The 18444-nt window shown below is 41.7% G+C and overlaps 2 protein-coding genes across 5 annotated transcripts in view; one reads left to right on the plus strand and one right to left on the minus strand.

Annotated features, from left to right (window-relative positions):
- Nucleotides 1-18444, plus strand: part of LOC6727783 (homeotic protein ultrabithorax) — a 75565-nt gene that overhangs the window by 5978 nt on the left and 51143 nt on the right. For 2 of the 4 annotated variants that reach the window (XM_039294541.2, XM_039294542.2), the window contains exons 2-3: nt 2385-2435; nt 17090-17140. The exons of 1 other annotated variant lie outside the window; for it this stretch is intronic. In XM_039294541.2, the coding sequence (XP_039150475.1) occupies nt 2385-2435; nt 17090-17140 (102 nt within the window). The remainder of the gene's footprint in view (nt 1-2384; nt 2436-17089; nt 17141-18444) is intronic. One more of the 4 variants, XM_039294544.2, reaches the window with a different exon arrangement.
- Nucleotides 3914-7843, minus strand: LOC120284941. The gene is made up of 2 exons (XM_039294546.2): nt 7361-7843; nt 3914-4883 (listed from the first exon to the last, which is right to left on the minus strand). The coding sequence occupies exons 1-2, from the start codon at nt 7601-7603 to the stop codon at nt 4797-4799; spliced, it is 330 nt and encodes a 109-aa protein (XP_039150480.1). The 5' UTR covers nt 7604-7843; the 3' UTR covers nt 3914-4796.

The raw sequence follows: 18444 nt of genomic DNA on the forward strand, positions 1-18444 counted from the left end.
ACGCCGCATCGTAGGAAACGCATAATGAGCTTCAATTAAGATAGAAATCTCCAAGACTAAAAAGACAAAGATTAATGGGTTCACAATTGTCCAGTCGAGCAGCTTCAGGTGGCTCGGCCAATGGAACTGGACAGAAAAAATTTTACTTTATAACTTAAAAACCAAAACTTACTTTCCTAAGAAGCCACATTACTTATGATCTTAAAACAAGAAAAAAAATTATTGAAACAAACTATATTTTCCAGTGTAGGCACAAAGCCACATGTTCACAAGCTTGACGATCATTAAGCATAAATACTTCTTTCGTCTGTTCACGCCATTTAAAATATGTAAGAATATTTTATATGAATAAAGAAGTTAATCAGAGGCATACAACGTTTTAATAAGGAAACCCTATGTTTTCCAAACTAGATTCCCCTACCCACTCTATGGCAAAAAATGAGGGCATCTCGGATTCGTTGATACCTTTTCTCAAGAGCCTGTTTGGCCAGCTCTTCATGATTTACGAGATTTGCCTTGGCCAAAAATGTGGGTAACTGTTATGGCAGCTTGGAATATATTTTTTCGTTGTTGGGTCATCGATTGGTTCGAAGCATTCTCCAAACATTTGCTTTTACACTATAATTTATAGATTTTTATTTTGATTTATCTGAACTAGAACATTGGTCAGAACTTTCGGCTCCTCCGGCTGAGTCCTTCGCCTCCTCCGTTTGGAACCACATTAATGTCAATTTAATGTTTCCTTAATGACTTCTTCTGGCTGCTACTTCTCAAACTTGTTGTTGCCGGCCAGTTGTTATCAGTTTGCTGGTCAAACTGGGAAAGTGTTTATGCTAAATAGCTAACGAGTTTTCCACTCGAAAGTGAATCGCTCGGATGTTCAAGTTGCATTCTGTTGAGTTTGATGGTCTGCTCAAAGTTCTCCATGCCACATGCTCTTGGCGTCTATTTATTTGGGTCGGCAATTAAGATTTATATCAGACCATTTGATGGGCAATAAAAGGCCAAAGACGCCGCAAGCTGCAGCCGGAAAATGAGAGCATTTTCCCGGAGATCTCTCTCTCTCGTTCATTTATGCGACTGGCGGCTAATCCGCCACAAAAACGAAGCGTGCGCCGCCTTAAAGAGTCATAAAAAATCAGTTTCTCCCGTTGAAAAGGTGTGAAAATTTCCTGGGGGGAGGGGCAAGAGCTTAGTTTTCAGGGGGCAAGACCGCAAACTAAATGTTTAATTTTTACAAGTCGCGTCGCATGTAAACAGCACTCAGCATCCCCCCTTTTGCCAGCCATTTGTTTGAATTTGTCTAAAGTGGCGGCTGGCCGTTTTCCTCTTTTTTTTCCTTCATAATTCCCATTTTCATTTACAGAAAGAATGAAAAAAAGGCAGAGAGGAGAGCGAGGCGTTTGTCAAATGTAATACCCTTTACCCCCCCTCATAGTTTTTGGCCGTTTTCTTGTTCTTTTTTTTAATTTAATATTTTCTTTGTTGTTTCTTTGCGTCTGGATGGCCACATAGTAGCAGTATCTGTGTGCGGCACTCGGCTGTCTCTGTGTCTGTTAGCTGGAAATTACGTTTACTCAGGCGCCAGGCGCGCATATTTAAATACACACGTGTTTTATCGCTGCCATTAAATCATATTTTTATACTTTTACCTTTTACCTCCACGGCAAGCTGCCGACGCCCCCTCATCGACCCTTTTCGAGGCGTTGGCATTTCGGATTGTTTACATTTTGCACTTTCATGGCATAAACAAAGCTGAGGCGACGCTAAATATCGTGAAAAAGGCGAGACATCCAGCAAACTGCGATAGAAACAGGCGATAATGCCGCGATTGATAGCCCTAGTTCAAACTTTGAAAGACTCTCGTAGTGCCAGACGAGATATCATGAGCTATGAAGTGCACTTTGAGTGGCTTAGAAACAACACCCTTCCTGAAACTGATTATTAAATGGGATATTCGAAGGAATGTAGTTATAGTTTACACCTGGGAGAATTACTTATTGATTGTTTTCTAATTTATATTTTTATACAAATAATAAAACAATTAAAATAGATCTATTGACTTTGATTTAATAGTGTTTTAATATAATACCGCGTGCCTCTAATTGATTCCAATTATCAGCTATCTTTTTGTACCTTTTCATATTTCTCTAGTCAGTAGCCAATATTCCATCGACAACAACAAAGCTTCGGTTGGCAAATCTTAACCGGCTCCGCAACACGTGCGGCTGCTTAACCCTACGATCCCCTGCCCCCTAGATCCCCACGTACCCCCATATAGTCCAAACACCATCCATCTGCATCTCGAGATCTCTTGAGAGCAAACAATTTTGATTCCACATTTTTTAAACGTTTTCTTCTCTCCGCTTTGCTTGCATTTTCAGGTAAGATAAGATCTGATTTAACACAATACGGCGGCATATCAACAGACATGGGTAAGAAAATTTCCACTTTTATTTCGTTACATTATTCGCTCTTAAGTTTTCCGAAAAATAGAGTATAGAGTATAGAGTGTAGAGCAGGTCCACTAACAAACCGTAGAGAACTAATCCCATTATGGTGTTGGTGGCTAAAATATTGTAGTATTCGTCTTTAAGGTGGGCAAAATTCATGAATCAATGGGGCGGGGCTGTGGGTGGACCGGGAAAACCTGGGGGCCGCGTGTGGAAATGATTGATTCACTGTCCCATGATTACGCTCCAGCCGAGGGAGCTCGCCATGTTCGAGCTGCTTGCTCCGCTGGCAATTAATATTAAACATGGCAATTCAATTGGCCAACAAACGCGGCCAACACGCACGGTGGATGGGCAGGGGGAGAAGAAATCCAGATCTTGGCCCGGTTGGAAACCTGGTTCGAGCGGCTCCCTTTTCCCTATCGTACCTCGTGCTATCGACTCTCGTTCCCGCCGACGATCAAGTAGCCGAATTGCGTGTTTTCCCTGCATACCCTGCACTTTGAGTGTTAATTTCGTTAATTAACAGCTTTCCAGATATAATATGAATTTGAATACATTTTTTTTTGTTTAATTATTCATTGTCTGAGTTTGCTAGAGCATTCAAATGATTATATGAATTTTTATTAATTTAATTATAATATAAAAACGTAACAAATATTCCGACCTTCTTAAGTAATAGAATGTAATTCTATAAAGCTGGTCGCCTGCAGTTTACAGCTGGATTAATCATTCTCAAATAATGCATACAGCGAATAAAGATAATGCAAGTTAATAATGGAATTTGCATTACTTTTTCCGTATTTAATTTGCTGGAATATTTGCATCCCTTTTTATTTCAGTGTATCACAAATTCGTCTATATCTGATCCTCTTAAGATATTCGCTGCCGAACGCGAACATCAAAGCCCCAGAGCCACTGAAGGCGTTTATTTCAGCCTGTTGTTTGGGACCTTTTGATGCGAGGTTATCAATCAGTCTTGTCTCGCGCAGCTACTTCTTAAAATCCAATTACACACGTGAACAAGGGAAAAGCCGGGGACTCGGGAATGGATGCCTCCCTCTGATCAGCGCGGGTCTTGAGTTTTTTTGGTTTTTTGCGGGCAGGCCACTCAAATTACATACATTGTTGCCGGGGCATTGGGGCGAAAAATTGCCGGGCCATCAGTAAAGCTGAGCCACCCAGATAGCTGCTCAGTCAGCTACTTCGCTCCCACTTATTATTTATATTCAATTGATAATCTCGTGCAAATCGGTAGCTAAATGTTGGCACAGGCGCAACAAGTGGGCAGCTACTTGGGAATCTGCGATCAACTATCCCCGATTCAAGATCCACCAACTGTGCACGGAGAGAAAAGTGTGTTGCTAAACAAGGTGTTCTGATCATATCCAAATCATTAGTGGAAACAGAAAATGATTAGCTTGCAAGAATACATAACCTGACTTTAAGTAACCCTATTATATATTATACATGACAAAAAGGAGAATGCAATTTCACAAGCAATTACGATCAGTTAAAGCCCAATTCGATTTCCACTTTTCCCCGTGTGGCATCACTTTTGACTCTTGCAGATAAGCACCGATAAGCCCCACAGCTTCTGGCTGTGGATTATGCCCAGCACTTAAGCGGCCACTTGTGGGGGAGGGGTCTTTGGACCCAACAGGGGAACCACTCTCTTCCGGCTTCTCTGACATTGAAAGCCGCGATTTGGGTCCGTAGCCGCAAGAGATAATTAAATAGCGGCCTTAATAGAATTAAATGCCGTGTTTGCATTTCAAAATCCGCAACGTGCCAAAATGCAATGGCCAACGGGCTGACGCCCCCAACTCTAAAATGCATGTGCGTCCACCTGGCTGGCCGGGAAAAAATGTCATTTTGTACAAGTTTTGATAATTGCTGGTCCCCCTAGTTACTCCATATGTTTGTGTGTGTGTGTTGCTACTGTGCGGCGCGTTGCAGGTTGCATGTGGCCATGTGGCCATGTTGCATGTAGCATGTTGCAGTTAATAATTATTGAAATGTGCGGCCTGCCAGGAGTCGTGCCATGCTCCTTGTGCTTCCTGCGCGGCTTCCTCCATCTGAATGTCCGTATAGCTGTCCGTTTGTCCGTTTATCCGTCAGTGGCTGCATGCTTCGTTACCTTTTAGCCTGGCCAAAAGGCTAACAATGCTTGCATTTTCCCACCTTTTTCACATAACTTTTTTTTCGCCTCCCCGGCTTTGTTTTGTTTTCAGCGTGGTTGTTTTTGTTCTGTTTTTTTTTTTTTTTGTCTGTTTTTCGCCTTGTGTGTTTGCTGGTGGCAGGGTAAACAAGTCGGCCACTTGGCCAACTCGTTACTTCCCGCTAAAACCCTCCCCTCACATGTCGATTGGCGATGTCGAAGTTGTTACCACTTTGGACGCGCGGTTCGGCCTCCGTCGGCCGGCACCCCTGTAATAAATTCATATTCAAATTGTTAATTGAATATTATTTGTTAAATTTGCAAGCATTAAATGTAAATGTCAGTGGCGGATGTCCGACGCAGGGGGCGTGCCACATGGGGGCGAACGAGAGCTCCTTATTTTTTATTCGTTTGTATAATATTGGAATCGCCAGAGCCGGTGTTCGATTTAATTGAATTTATGTGGGATTTTTTCGAAGTGCGGGATTAACGCATTTTATTTATTAGACTTCTGGTAGCTAGACATTCAAATTAAGCAAGGATTCTGGATCATCCTACATAGTTAGCAAATGTTAGGTCCAACCTTTAAAAGAGATCGAATCCATAAAAAAAAACCAAACTCGGTCACTGTACCAACGACCTCAAAAATCGCCTGCAAACATGCGGAAACACCGCCCCCAAAAATCAACAAAAAACCCTCCCAGGAGAGTTTTAAAATTCGCGAACGAATGACAAAAAATGGGCAACAAAAAATTGTGCCAAATGCGACTGTGAGTATTTTGAATACTCAGGCTCTTGTTCGCTGGTCGTTGTCCTTGTCGTTGTGGCTCTGCAATTTCCATAATTCATATTCATAGACATTACACAATAACAGCCAGTAGAGAAAGGAGAAATGGAGAAAGAGAACGAGAAGTAGACCCAGTCCAGACAAACAAACGACAGCACCTGCAATACGGACAAATGTCCGTCCTGGCACAGCCAACAAAAAATAGACAATAAAAGAATGTGCAGAGTGCGAAAATATGCCACATATGCTGGAAACGAAAAAGAAAGTCCAAAAACTGTCGCACCACGCTCATGCATAAATTATTCAAGAAGCAAAGCTCAAAGAAGAATTCTGCCACTAATTTGATGGGCTTCAAATCACTGGCAAATTAGCCCAACACACAGCACCCATGTTATCCGACAGATACTCCGCTCACACATCCGCATTCGCAACGTGCTGGCAATTTGATTTTACACACTTCGAAATTATTAACTGGGGAGCACTTTGTGTGTGGCAAGTGTAAGTGTTGTACTCTTTCCAACGGAGCAAAAACAGTTCATAAAATGGCAACAGGGCACTTTCGTTTTTACCGTTGGCATTTGCAGCATCTGCAGGACTGGCAGGACGAAAAGGGGGTGGCCCTGGCAAGGACATCGTGGCGTGTGTCGCCAACGAGCACAGAGCCAATGGACATCTGGCCTGGCCTGGTCAGCACCGGACTGAGGCAGGTTTCAATTAATGAATTAGTAATTTTGGCCTCATTGCCGTAATGAACACTTTGGGGAGATTTGAATGAACTGGCAAAGTATGTTCTAATTATTGGTACTGAAGCTCAGAAAAGAAGATAATATTTTAAATTATTAGAAATATAGAATGTTGTTTATCACAATGATAAAATTCGAATAAAACAGGCCTAAATAATACATTAAAATATTATAAATAGCTTCTTTTATATAAATTTCCCGTTTAAATATCTTCTTTTTTTCCAGAGCAACTTTGTTTGCTTCAGAATCTCTCAAAACACACGTGTATTTAATATTAAGTCAATAAGCACTCCTCATACAGCGCAAAACACTTTAAGCTCCTTTTAGCAGCCGTGATTACAGGCCACAGCTAATAGCATTTACACTGGCGTAATTTACCATATCATTGTGCCATTAAAACGTGCATTTGAATCTTTGATCCAAAGTGAACACACGTTGGAATTGCAGTTTGTTTTTCTAAGCCACACTTAATGAACGGTTGGAACTCGAAAAACAGATACATCGTAGATGGAACCACCTCTTTGGGGAGTAGTGACCATATTTGCTCGCGATGAGCCACTGGCTTCAAATATCCGGGAATCCGTCTTATCGCGGAATTTACATCCGTATCTTTTCGGCTGCTCCCTTTCGATTCACTTTTATTGCCATTCTGTTTGCTTCGCTGTGGGTATGCAATTAGTCAATTAATTTGAAAATTTATTAACCGCCAAAAACCAATTTGCCCCAGATCAGCAAAAACACACGAGAAACGAAACGAACGGGGGGAAAACGAAAACAAAAGAACGCGCTGCGAAGATCGCGAAATGCCGGCGGTAAACTGGCCTCGATCTTGGTCAAGATCACGGCTGCGAAAGCTGTAAGATCCGTTCAAGGCGTTGGTCAGCGTACAAATGAAGGGTCTATAGTTTGCAGGACTTTCAGCGAGTTAGGGATTTGAAATCGGAGCCCCTAAAGGAGTTTGGTCCCCCCCTGTTCAAGTTTCAAATTTGTGGAAATGTAGTGCAGATAATTTATGGGTTCGGCGGCAGCGGAAGTGCGTGTGTATCTGGGAGATACGTATCGGAATCGCAGCGGCTACCGATGATTTTCTAGGTCAAAAAGCAGAGTCCGCGAAATAAATGACTTTTGTGCATGTCGCGGACTGCTTGCCGTCGGCTTGGCTTCAAGCCATAAATTTTGTGGTATTTGAAAAGCGTTTGTTGTCTTTCCCACTCACTCTGTTGGAGGTGCGCTCTCTTTCCTCTTTCGGCTTATGATTAATAATGCTCGGTTGAGCTGAAAACCTGCTTTTGGCGGCCATCATGATCAGCTGATCGCGCAGACCCGAAAAAAGAGCAAACGTCATGACAATGTCCGCGTCCGTTGGGCAAATGAAATGAACCTGGTGGTGATCGCTCATAGAAACAAGTGACTGATCGCCCATAGGGACAAGTGTGCTGGTGTGCGTGCGTGAACCCATTTTGGAAATGTCAGATGGCTGGAAATCATCAGTGATCTTCACCTGATCCACAGAATAAGTTGCTTGCTCACCGCACAGGTATGCGCTCGTTCTTTCTCTCTCGGCTTCTTATTCATCTGCTCTCTGTGCGCGTTCTCTCTATTTATCTGGCTCCTCTCTTTCGCTCACCTGGTGATCGATCATCATTTCGCTCAGCCGGTTTAGTGGTTGCTTTGGGAATAAATTTATCTGCTCTCGGCGGAATGAATCTCAATCTCACCTTTATTCGAATTGGAACAATACAGGTGACCGTAGACCGTTTACGATATTCGCAGCTGTCAATGGGAGTCCGCAGAGGTGAGATAATTCTTCTGATTAGACCAAGGTTAGTGAGGCAAAGAAGATTGTTATACCAGTTAAGATTACCTGGAGATGTTAGGGGATCTTGGTTGGATTTACCTGTATCTTATAGATGTTAGCTTTTGAAAGATATTAGAAGTTATGCAAAATTATGATGATGCCGCTTTAATATTAATAATTTTAATTTTAATTAATATTATTTTCAAAATTTGGTTAGGAAATTGGATAAAAATGCAGAATATATTTTTAAATGAACATGAAAAGTTTTAATTTTTTTCCAAACGTATTTGTTTTTATTGCTGTCTGGTTTTACTGGAAATATACCAATCACGCCCCGCCCTTTTACCAACCCCCACCGAACGGACAACAAAATCACGTTCCCCCGATTTCATGAGAATTTTGTAGGGAGACCCACCGCAGTAGGACCGAACCAGAATCGAGCGTTTCCCTGTAATCTCAATCGATGATCTATTAACGAGTGTCCATAAAAATTATGCAACTTTCCGCTGCAGCAACAAAATGGATGTGCACAACAACAGCAACGACAATTGAGCCAGAATGCCATTTCCTTTGTCAGCTGGGGCCATAAATCTTGAGCATATTAACATGGACGTGCGATGAAAGTTCCAGCCAAATATGTCATTGTCAGTTGGGTTTTGGTCAGGAAGAAAGGGGATTGGAAGGGATTGGATTGGATGGGATGGTATCGGATAGGTTGGGATTGGATTGGAGTAGGAGGCCAAGACGCCTCTGCGGCTGCCGGAGGCGAGTGTATTGACACCTGAGCAGCCCAAACATTCGAACTAGAGGATGGAAGAGAAAGTTAGGGACTGTTAGGGCCTCAGATCAATAGAACAGGTAGTTTTCTGTTTTGGGAATACTTTCGGCAGTAAATCACCGAGCCAAACTGAAACTGATAACTGGCCAAAAGTCGTATGCCAAGTATTTTGGGCCCTGTTTATCGCACTCGATGCATTTGGAATTGGTCAGAGTATTTTTACGTATTTATGCGCAAGTTTGTTGTGTTGTGTCTGTGACACAAACACAAAACATGACCAAATTTTTGGGCGTGAGCTGGATTGAAGAGCGAGAGAGAGAGAGAGAGAGAGAGGGATAGATACAGAGCAGCAGAGAGAGAGGGCATACTGACAGCGCCCATAAATCTTTGTAACATGACACTTTTGGCAATGGAAATAAAATATGGCATTCGGCGCACCAAAATGTCGCACCAGGCTCCCTCGATTTTTGTTCTGTTCCTTTTATATTTTTGGCATTGCCCCCGGCATTTTTGGCCCACTGTGCCATGCGACACTCAGCGGATCGCTCGCGTACAGCATTCAGCTAATTACAAATGAAATTACAATGGTCAGATTGAGCCCCTGCCCACCGCCATGGCGATCCTCTGAGCTGCTGTTACTGCTGCCGGCCAAGTGTCACTTGCCGCTGTCATTTTCGTTTCGTTTTCATGTGTCACTTGGCAGGCCTTCGCTCCGAGCCCCTCTATACTCCTTTTACCCCTTTTGGGCCCAGTCCTTGTCCTTGTAATAAAGCAAAACGGCTGAGCATGCGCGCAAGTCACTCAGCAACGATGCACTGCGGGAAAATGGTTCAGTGACCATTTAATTATAAAATCCTTGTTTTAAACGAATAAAATTGATTTGCATAATTCGGTATAAATTATTCCAAGCTTCATCACACGTGCTTATTTCGCTTTTAAAATGAAGATGAAATATCGGAAAACCAATTTAAAACATTTTTCTAAGTGCAACAACAAAACAACTCGGTAAAGCCGCTGCCTCTGTCAGATTTTGTGAGTGTCACTTGGGCTGCTTTGTTGCTGGGACCCGGGTTTTGGTCGTGGTCTTGGTAACTCGGATCCCGAGCCAGACTCTTGGGTGTTATCTGTCCCGTCGACCGTCTTCAGTTTCGCTGCGGTTGCATCTCGACGACCGGCGAGCGTCCGGTGACCGTCTTCGAATCTGTATCTGTATCTGAATTCCTGCGGAAACACGCGAAATGCGCGCCTCGGCGTATAAAACTGTTAACTAACTCAATTTTGTAGCTGTCAGTTGGCCAAGGGGGCTGCAGAGTTCAGCATGGGTTAATGAGTTGTTGTTGGTCGTTGCCGGCGTGCCGCTTACACATGTCACAACAAATTGCCAGCCGTTGAGGTTCGGCTTGCCCATAAACAAATCACTTGACCTGTGAGGCGAAATTTCGCCAGGCTTTTTTTACATTTTGATGAATCCAGATCTGGTTAATATATAGGATTACCGTGGATGTGGAGCAGGTATACCGGCGGCACAGAGCACGTGTGTCACGCAGCAAACTCACGGATGCACGCCGCGCACATGTCTGTCACACAAATGTCACTTAGAGTTGCAAACGCCGCGGACGCTTAACAATTTCATAATTGGGTGGAGAAACGAGGGGCTCTCTGGAACAGTTGACATTGGCCCAGGAGAATCGGGAATGCGAAAAGCGAGTCCGGATATTTAGTATTCACCGCGCATTTGAGCAGCCAAGTGACCAACAAGAAGCAAAGATTTCTGCACGAAAAAATATTTACATAATTGGGAATATAAAAGTATCTATTATTATTAAAATACATAGAAATATCATATTTTTTTGCAACTTTAGGATTCAATAATTATTTTTGATTAAATTCGAACTTTAGGTCAAATTTTTCAGCAAGAAATAGTTAATTTTTTGTAAAAGAAATGTTTTTTGTGCAATGTAAGCCCCTTTCGTACCCGTTTATCCCCAAAAGGAAGCAAAGTTGACAATTCAATCATTCTGAGTTCTTGGCCGACCGGAGGCGCCATTGCAGCTGGAAGTGCCGGGCGCTTAATATATAGAAAATAGTTAGTTGTATGCACTACAACTGCCGAGGTTTCCCTCTCCTTACCATTCTTTTGTTTGTTTGTGTCACTTGGCAGCTTCTGGGTTGGGGAAATGAAAGGAAAATAGGGATGGGGACGGGAAAAAGGGGGCACGTTGACAACGGCAACAATTGCAGCCACAACAGTAAAAGGGGGACAAAAGGCGCACCACGCGGCAATTCTGCCCAGAAAGAGTTTTGCCCATGGTCTAGTGTGCTGGTGTGTGTGAGCCAACAAAACTTGGGGCCATAAATTTGCAGCGGATCACATAAATCACATTCAAGTGAAGCTTAACACACGCGCCCAAGTAGAAGACACACACACTAACTCGTTCTTGCAAGTCCCTGCCATGGTGTGCAGAAAAACACTTTTTCCAGTTGTGGAAGAAGAAAAACCGTTGTAATGGGAACTCGCAGGGTGCAAAGTGTCCCCAAGGGTCAACAAAGGTCAACGCGAATGCACATTCTAAAAGGTGTGTAGCTTATCTTACCTTGAAATTTATTAGCTCAGATAAATTAAGATGTATCAAATGGTACACACATAAACGAAAGTATTAAGCAAACTAAATTAAAATGCTTTGTGCATGTGTTGAAATAATAATAAAAACAAAAACGGTTTAACAAGTAAAAAAGCCGTCTTTTGAAACACTGAAACCCCTACTATCTAGAGTAAAATGGCAAATTCCAAACATATTGTTGTGGCCAACTCTTCATTAGGCAACATATCCGAAATTACCCCCAGGATGGCAAAACTTTCAAGCCAAATTAACTAAACGGTTAAAGCAACAATTGCAAATTGGCAACAAATTCACAGATCATAAAGTGCAGCCGAGGTGGGACAACAATTCCAGTTGCACTTCCGTCTGCAAACTCCGGTTTCCAGTTCCCGGCACCCAGCATCATTTCATTTGAAGAACTTTGCCATTTGAACTTGACATTTAGCACACGGTTCGAGGGGACTTCTTTGCAAAACAATTGCAGGCCAACGGAGAGAGAGAGAGAGAGAGCGAGAGGTGGTTGCGGCGAGAAAGAGAAGGGAAGTGCACTTTTGGCATTCCTCGACTGCCAGGGAATGCCATCACACAAGCACACGAACTCACTCACACACACACACATGTGCAGGCTGTCAGGACGAAAGGAAACAGTTGCAAGGGTGCGAAGGGATGGGCCAAGCCACCCCCTGCCGGCAGAAAGAGAGGGGTAGATGGTGACAGGGAGGGGCGAGTCCGCATCAGACGGGCGGCCATTGCAGCACCTGTCGGCCATGCGGCTGAGTCGCGTGCTCGTCTCTTTATTTGCTTCCCGGATTTTGCGCCATTAATAATATGGTTAGAACCTTCCCCTTTTTGGTCACTCTTTACTTAACATATATATTACTTCGAACAAAATCAAGAAAAATGAAAAATCAAAAGTGGTGTTCTCCTCTTCATGTTTATCATGTTTATTTAATAAGTATTAGTATTGGTGTTTTTTTTTATTAAAATGTTAAAACATTTGGCACTAACTTATAGATAATCTATCTAGCTAGAAAACCACCAGTTTCGCACCTCAGCCAGTCCCTTGGAAAACTGGTGAAATGGGGAAACGCCGTGCAGTTGCTTATAAATTAACCCATTGGCGAAATGAAAATATTGTCTGTTAATTGATCAATGTGTATGCAACGGGAGTGCAGTTGTGCCATTTGGCATGTACTCAGATGTTTGGGGCGTGCGTAGTGCAGCTAAAATTTAATTAGATTCCGTATTAGCTGCTGCGCCAAATGTTCTGGTCCTACAGGCTTTATCAGCTGCACACAATTGCACGGAACCCAAACTCACACACACCAGCGCACTTTATGTGGTACGTGCAGATTTATTGTTATTGAAATACAATTGCAAAATTAACTGTCAAAGTGTGCGACCCATCGTCAATGTACTCGCAAAATGCCATATGTTTTCCTATTCAGTTTGTGTGGGGCAAGTACCACCCATTTATTCAAAGTCAGCTTACGGGATAAAAAAACTGGTATAACAACATTAATTCAAATTAAAAATGGGAAAAATAGCAACAAAAAATATGATAAATCTATAAGATATCAATTCAGATCTGAATATACATTTTAAATTTAATCAATGCGTTAGCGGTCGTCAAAATACATATTTTTATTACCATTTCATGGCAGATTCAAAATTAAGTTTTAATGATCTCTAACGCTCAGTGTACTTTTGTCATGGTCATGATTAACGACACGCTTATGCACTCGTAGGGGCTTTATTTTGAATCCATTTCTTTGGCCAGCACCAAAAGTTGCCAGTACTCTAAATCAGTGGCTAAAACTCGCCCAAGAACCCCCTTAGAACCTCCCTCCACACCTCCCCCAATAAACCCCCAACTGTTTGCGCTAAACGAGCTTTGCATATTTACTGTACTAGCAGCAGACATTTTACGATATATTGAGAGTTATTTGCAATATATTTTGCAACGGGCAACAGCAGCAGCAACAAGGACGACAAATGTTCCACCGACGGCGGCGGCAACAACAAGTGCAGTGTGTTCGGTGTTCAGTGGAAATGCAGGCAGAGAAAGCTTCTAATTCCGGCACTGAAACCATAAGTCTTTGTCGCATTGTACACACACACACACTCAGATACCCACTAGCAAATACACTCGCAACGGGGAAAGGGATGAGGGGTTGTATTTGTATGGGTGGTCCTGCCATTTCAGGAGGTCCTGCGAGGTCTAGGCCTAAAGTTGCGTCCATTACTTAGGTTCGATACACAAGTTTCGCCTATAAATTCGAAACTTATTTTTCTGTTTTCGAAGATTTTGTTTAATTTAGGTAAATTTGCATAAGATACAATTGTGCACACCCCATAGGATATGCAGAGTCCTGTTTGCCTTTTGCAGTCTCTAAATTTGTGCGAAAATTGAGCCAAAGTTCAGTTTGGCTCTGAAAGAGGAGCAACAATCGATTCTTTCTATTTCTCTTTTTTTTGCACATTTTATTGCCCCGGCCTGGTCTAAATTTGAATTCAGCTCAAATTGAAAGTTCACAACGCACATATACACTTGTAGCCAGATCTGGCGGGGATTCAAACATACAAACGTGCATACATACATTTATATGTATGTACATACATACACTCGGGGAGACACACCGATATTTATGCGTTTTCGAATGCAGCTCAACTCAGCTTTAATTTAAATGGATTTCTCTGGCTGGCAACCCTGGCAGACATATGGCAGCATTTGCAATTTGCAGCAGAAAGGGGGTTAAAAGGGGCTAAACGGGGGTCCAAATGGATGGGAGGTCGCACTCCCTGGATGGCCGACTCCACTGACTGCTGAGGATTGATTGTGCTTGTTGATATTTTGTCAAATAACGCAAATAAATACACAATTACACACTCAAGTGAATCCGTTGCGAGAATGGGGTGTTTTCGAGCGGGTGACCAGGGGGTTCCGGTGTTGCCAGGGGTTCCTGGAGTCATGGGGTTAACCCGAGCATGGACGTGCTCTCTGTGTGTTATCCTCGTTTAAAGGATTTTCATTTGTTTAAATGTGCTTTATCGAAAATGGCCAAAAGGCCGCTGGCCATTGCTACTGTTATTGTTGCTGTTGTTGCCTCAACCCCCTGTCCCTTGTTGGCACGTGAAATTTATTCTCAGCGGACAGTGGTTACAATATTAGTGGGTCATTTTAGAATCTTATGAACGAAATCAAAAAATTAAATAATTTTGTTAACAAATTACTTGTGATAATAATAATACTGCCATAAATTGTCAAATTCTAACTAATTTTAACTTTAAATTTTTTTTGTTCTATTTAAAATGCTTTGAAATTGTTATTTGAAACTAATATAGTTTCAATATATTTTGTTGTATAAATTTCAACCATTAATCCCACTAATATGTACCACTGTTCCGCAACTTTTGACTTTGTCACTGTTTGTTTTTGCCTTTGGCATTGTTTTTGTTGGGGCTTTTTTCGGCGCACGCCCGTAAATTCCAATGTAAAATGTTGCATTTATCTTGTAAAAATAATAAATCCGGGCAAAGGGACTTTACTCTCTCACGCTTGGCGGCACATCCAGTAACAGATTGCGCCGCCCATCTGAGGGATGCAATCGGAAGGGTTCGAGATGGTATGAGATTGGATTGCGGGCTGCGGGATCTGGGCATTCGGTTTTGGGGATGGTCATTGTTAATGGCCGAATGGGTAAAGAGACGTAAATTTGGCTAATTTTATTAACCGTCAATAGAGCAGAGGCAACGACAAAGGACATCACAACGGGGAAGTGGCGACAAAAAATTAGTCAACACTCGGCCATTAATTTAACTTATTTATTGGCTGCTGCGCATTTATTCCAATTCGGAAAATCCCGAACTGCTGGCGCGATAAATTTAGTCGAATGTGAAAATGGTGCTGCTGCATTTCCACTGCATTCACCATGCACATGTCGCGGATTTTCATTATAAAATATTGCGGAGGGCAGCGGGCAACGGGCACAGGCGACTGTCGCAAAAGAGTTTGCAATTTATTTTAAAATAAAAGTATCTAAAAGCATGACAAATAGTGTGAGATATGTTTTTGCGCACTGCAGCAGGCCGAACCCCTCGTCCAACCCCCCCGATCCGGAGACATATGATGGGGCGCCGCTGATTTATTTGCATACAACAGCGCGGCAGACAGAGCGAAAATACAAAATTCCTCGGCCTGATTCCTCCCCTGGCTGATTTTATTTCTCATTTTTTCTGAGCTACGCCCATTTTTGACGCTAACAGAGACGCGCCGATTGAGTTGGTTGCAGTTGCCAACTTTCGAGGGGCGTGCAAAAGGGGGGCTGTTGGGGGGACGGTGGGATACCGACGGAGTTCATGAAAAATCCATTCAAAGTCAAAAACCAAAATGCCAGCAAGCTACAATGAAGGTGGATTGTCACCATGGCAGAGAACATATTTTCAAATGGGTTTCATTGCACCCAAAATGATACGTTGTTGAGCTCCAGTAAATGTGGCACATTGCTTATTCAGCAAATCATTGTTAACATAACCAATAAAATAAAGAAATATGATATCTTATCAGATCATATCATAAAAAGTTCTCTATTTAAATATATTTAAACTGCTTTATAATTGGTTTCAAGCATATAAATAATGTTACTAAATATTTTAAACCAAGCTGGCATCAGCATCTTTTCATTTTATTCCTTCGTTTTATGACTTATCGTAAAAAGTTGAAGTACAACCTGGTTATTAAGAGATTTCAGCTTTTCCTGTATCTTTATCTGACTTAAAATTACCCTGCGTGTTTGCCTTCCCTGTCTACTGCTCAATTCATCATTTGGCAACATTTTGCCCAGCGCCAAGTTGCATTTAGTTGTTATTTATGCAAATTTTACATGCTTCAACTTTTCGCCAAGTGCGTCTTGTCGTTTTCGATTATTTAAAACTTTGTACGGAATTTACTAGGTTGCTAGGGATGGAGGAGGTCTCCTTTTTAATGCGCACACCTGACGCGCTCCAACGTCTTCCGCCGGGAACACGGTTACCTCCGGCCGGAGGATTAGGGTCTGCCCTCCGTGCATAATTTTGTGCGCTGCTGTTGAGGCAAATAAATTCTTGAGACGGCTAAAGTTATTAGATTAGCATTAGAGAGCGCTGCGAGATGGGACAACAGTCCCCGGGCTGAGCTTAGAATTATGATTTACCTGGGGTTATTTACATGCGCATAAACGAAATTCCTACGGCAGCCTCAAATTTATGAAAAACTCTCTGTTTAGCGAGTCATGTGGCTTTTATAGTTTCTCAAACGGCGCGGCAATTTAAACATTATTATTTTTTTACATTTTACAACCAAAGTGGAATTTTTCAACCTTAATATGCAAAATTATCTGTTTGCCATATCGTTGTATTCCAATTCTTATATATGTGCGCTAATATTTTTATATTTGCTTTCTGTCTTTATAAACTAAAGTGTTCCTTATAATATTATATTTATTTATATCTTTTAAAACCAATATTTTTAAATGTATTTTAAGTTTCCTACTAATATAAACAATTCTAATATACCTTAATTTAAAAATTGAATTTACTTTAAGATTAAATTTGTTAAGTGTATAATTATATTAGTTTATGTATTAATATTGCTATTTTTTGATTTTTTATCTTTTTTATTTATATTTATTACGTTTTTTTATATTAACTCTGCTTGAATTAATTTACTAACATGTGAGGCATTATTGCGTTCCTGGACCTTTATAAACTTTTTCTCTCTATTTTTTCCAGGTAAGAGATACTCAGAATCTCTTGCGGGCTCACTTCTACCAGACTGGCTAGGTAAGTCGAAGTTTTGTTATATTTTTTGTAACCCCTTAGCCTATAGTTTTGCCTATGATTTAATTTGAATTTTTTGTGAGAAATCCCATTTTGAATTTTCACATATATTTTTTTCACTTATTCGATATGCGTTGCAAAGCCATTTTTCTTTTTTTGTGGAACATCTCTCTTTTGATTTTGAGATTGCCAATTCCCGAAATCCAAGACCAAAAACATGCATTTCGATAGCAACATATACACAAAACATACAAAACAAACCAAACCGAAACCCGTCCACTCCATAATGTCCAGCATTTTTCCGAAATTCTCCATAAACTCCGGATCCATTGAACCGAGCTTCTTTGAATTTTGCGTTGATTTTTTGCGTTTGGTTGTTGTTGCTGTTGTTGGTGTTGCAACATCATCACATCACCATCATCCAGATCATCCCGTTTGTCTTCATTTCGTGTCAGTCAAAAGGAAGCGTCTCCTGCCAGAGTTCGAGAGGTAAAGCGATACTTTCAAATTCCAATAAATCTAGTAAGTTCTGTGTTGTGTGCATATCCTCTAACTATACCCCTAGATTCCCAATGTACATACATACCTATCTGTATCTCAGTGTCTGTCATAGTTCAGCATGTGCATGCCTCCAAAAATAGGTGTTGGCCCAATAAGTTATGCAACTCTGTACGTATAATATGTGAAATTATCAGCTCGTAAAATTTGCCCAAAATAATTGCCAATTATTCAGTTTGTCAACTCGGGCCAAAGCACACACACATATGTACACTACATACCAGTGTAACTACCAAAAACACTGCACACACAGAGACACATTTTCCTTGCTCTTGGTGTGCAATTAAAGCCACCCACCGCCCAATGAGGAAAATCGGGTAAAAGTATCACTTGGCACGCAAAGAAAATCAGCGAGAAAAATGGTGATGCCTGACTGCGAATTTTACAAAGCATATCATTTTGTTAGCAGTTTTTCAGCAGGCTGCACTTGACAAGAATCGCCCCGGGGCACGAAATACCAAGTGGCACTGTAGTGCAGCAGTCACACTGTGTAGTACAGTGGCACCTCCCCCGCACAGCCAATTAAACACACATTTAATTTACTTTGCCCGTTTAGGCACTCGAAAGGCTGTTAATTCCTGTTTTTAGTTATGTTAACCAAACACTCGACAGACGGCCAACCAGCAACCTCTGCAGTTTCCTATATGTTTATGGGCAATTTATACAATAGCATAAATTACCAGCACAAACATAAACAAAACATCCTTCCACCGAGTGCCATTTGCCAATCGTAATCAATTCCTGTCCAT

The sequence above is a fragment of the Drosophila simulans genome, chromosome 3R (genome assembly GCF_016746395.2).
Source record: "Drosophila simulans strain w501 chromosome 3R, Prin_Dsim_3.1, whole genome shotgun sequence".
Classification (NCBI taxonomy): domain Eukaryota; kingdom Metazoa; phylum Arthropoda; class Insecta; order Diptera; family Drosophilidae; genus Drosophila; species Drosophila simulans.

Bases quoted from the DNA above. Each gene is read 5' to 3' on its own strand.
- LOC120284941 (XM_039294546.2), bottom strand. From the start codon at position 7,603: ATGGGTTCACGCACGCACACCAGCACACTTGTCCCTATGGGCGATCAG. The intron at 4,884-7,360 runs GTGAGTGGGAAA...AATTTATTACAG, and splicing joins GAGAGCGCACCTCCAACAGA to GGGTGCCGGCCGACGGAGGC.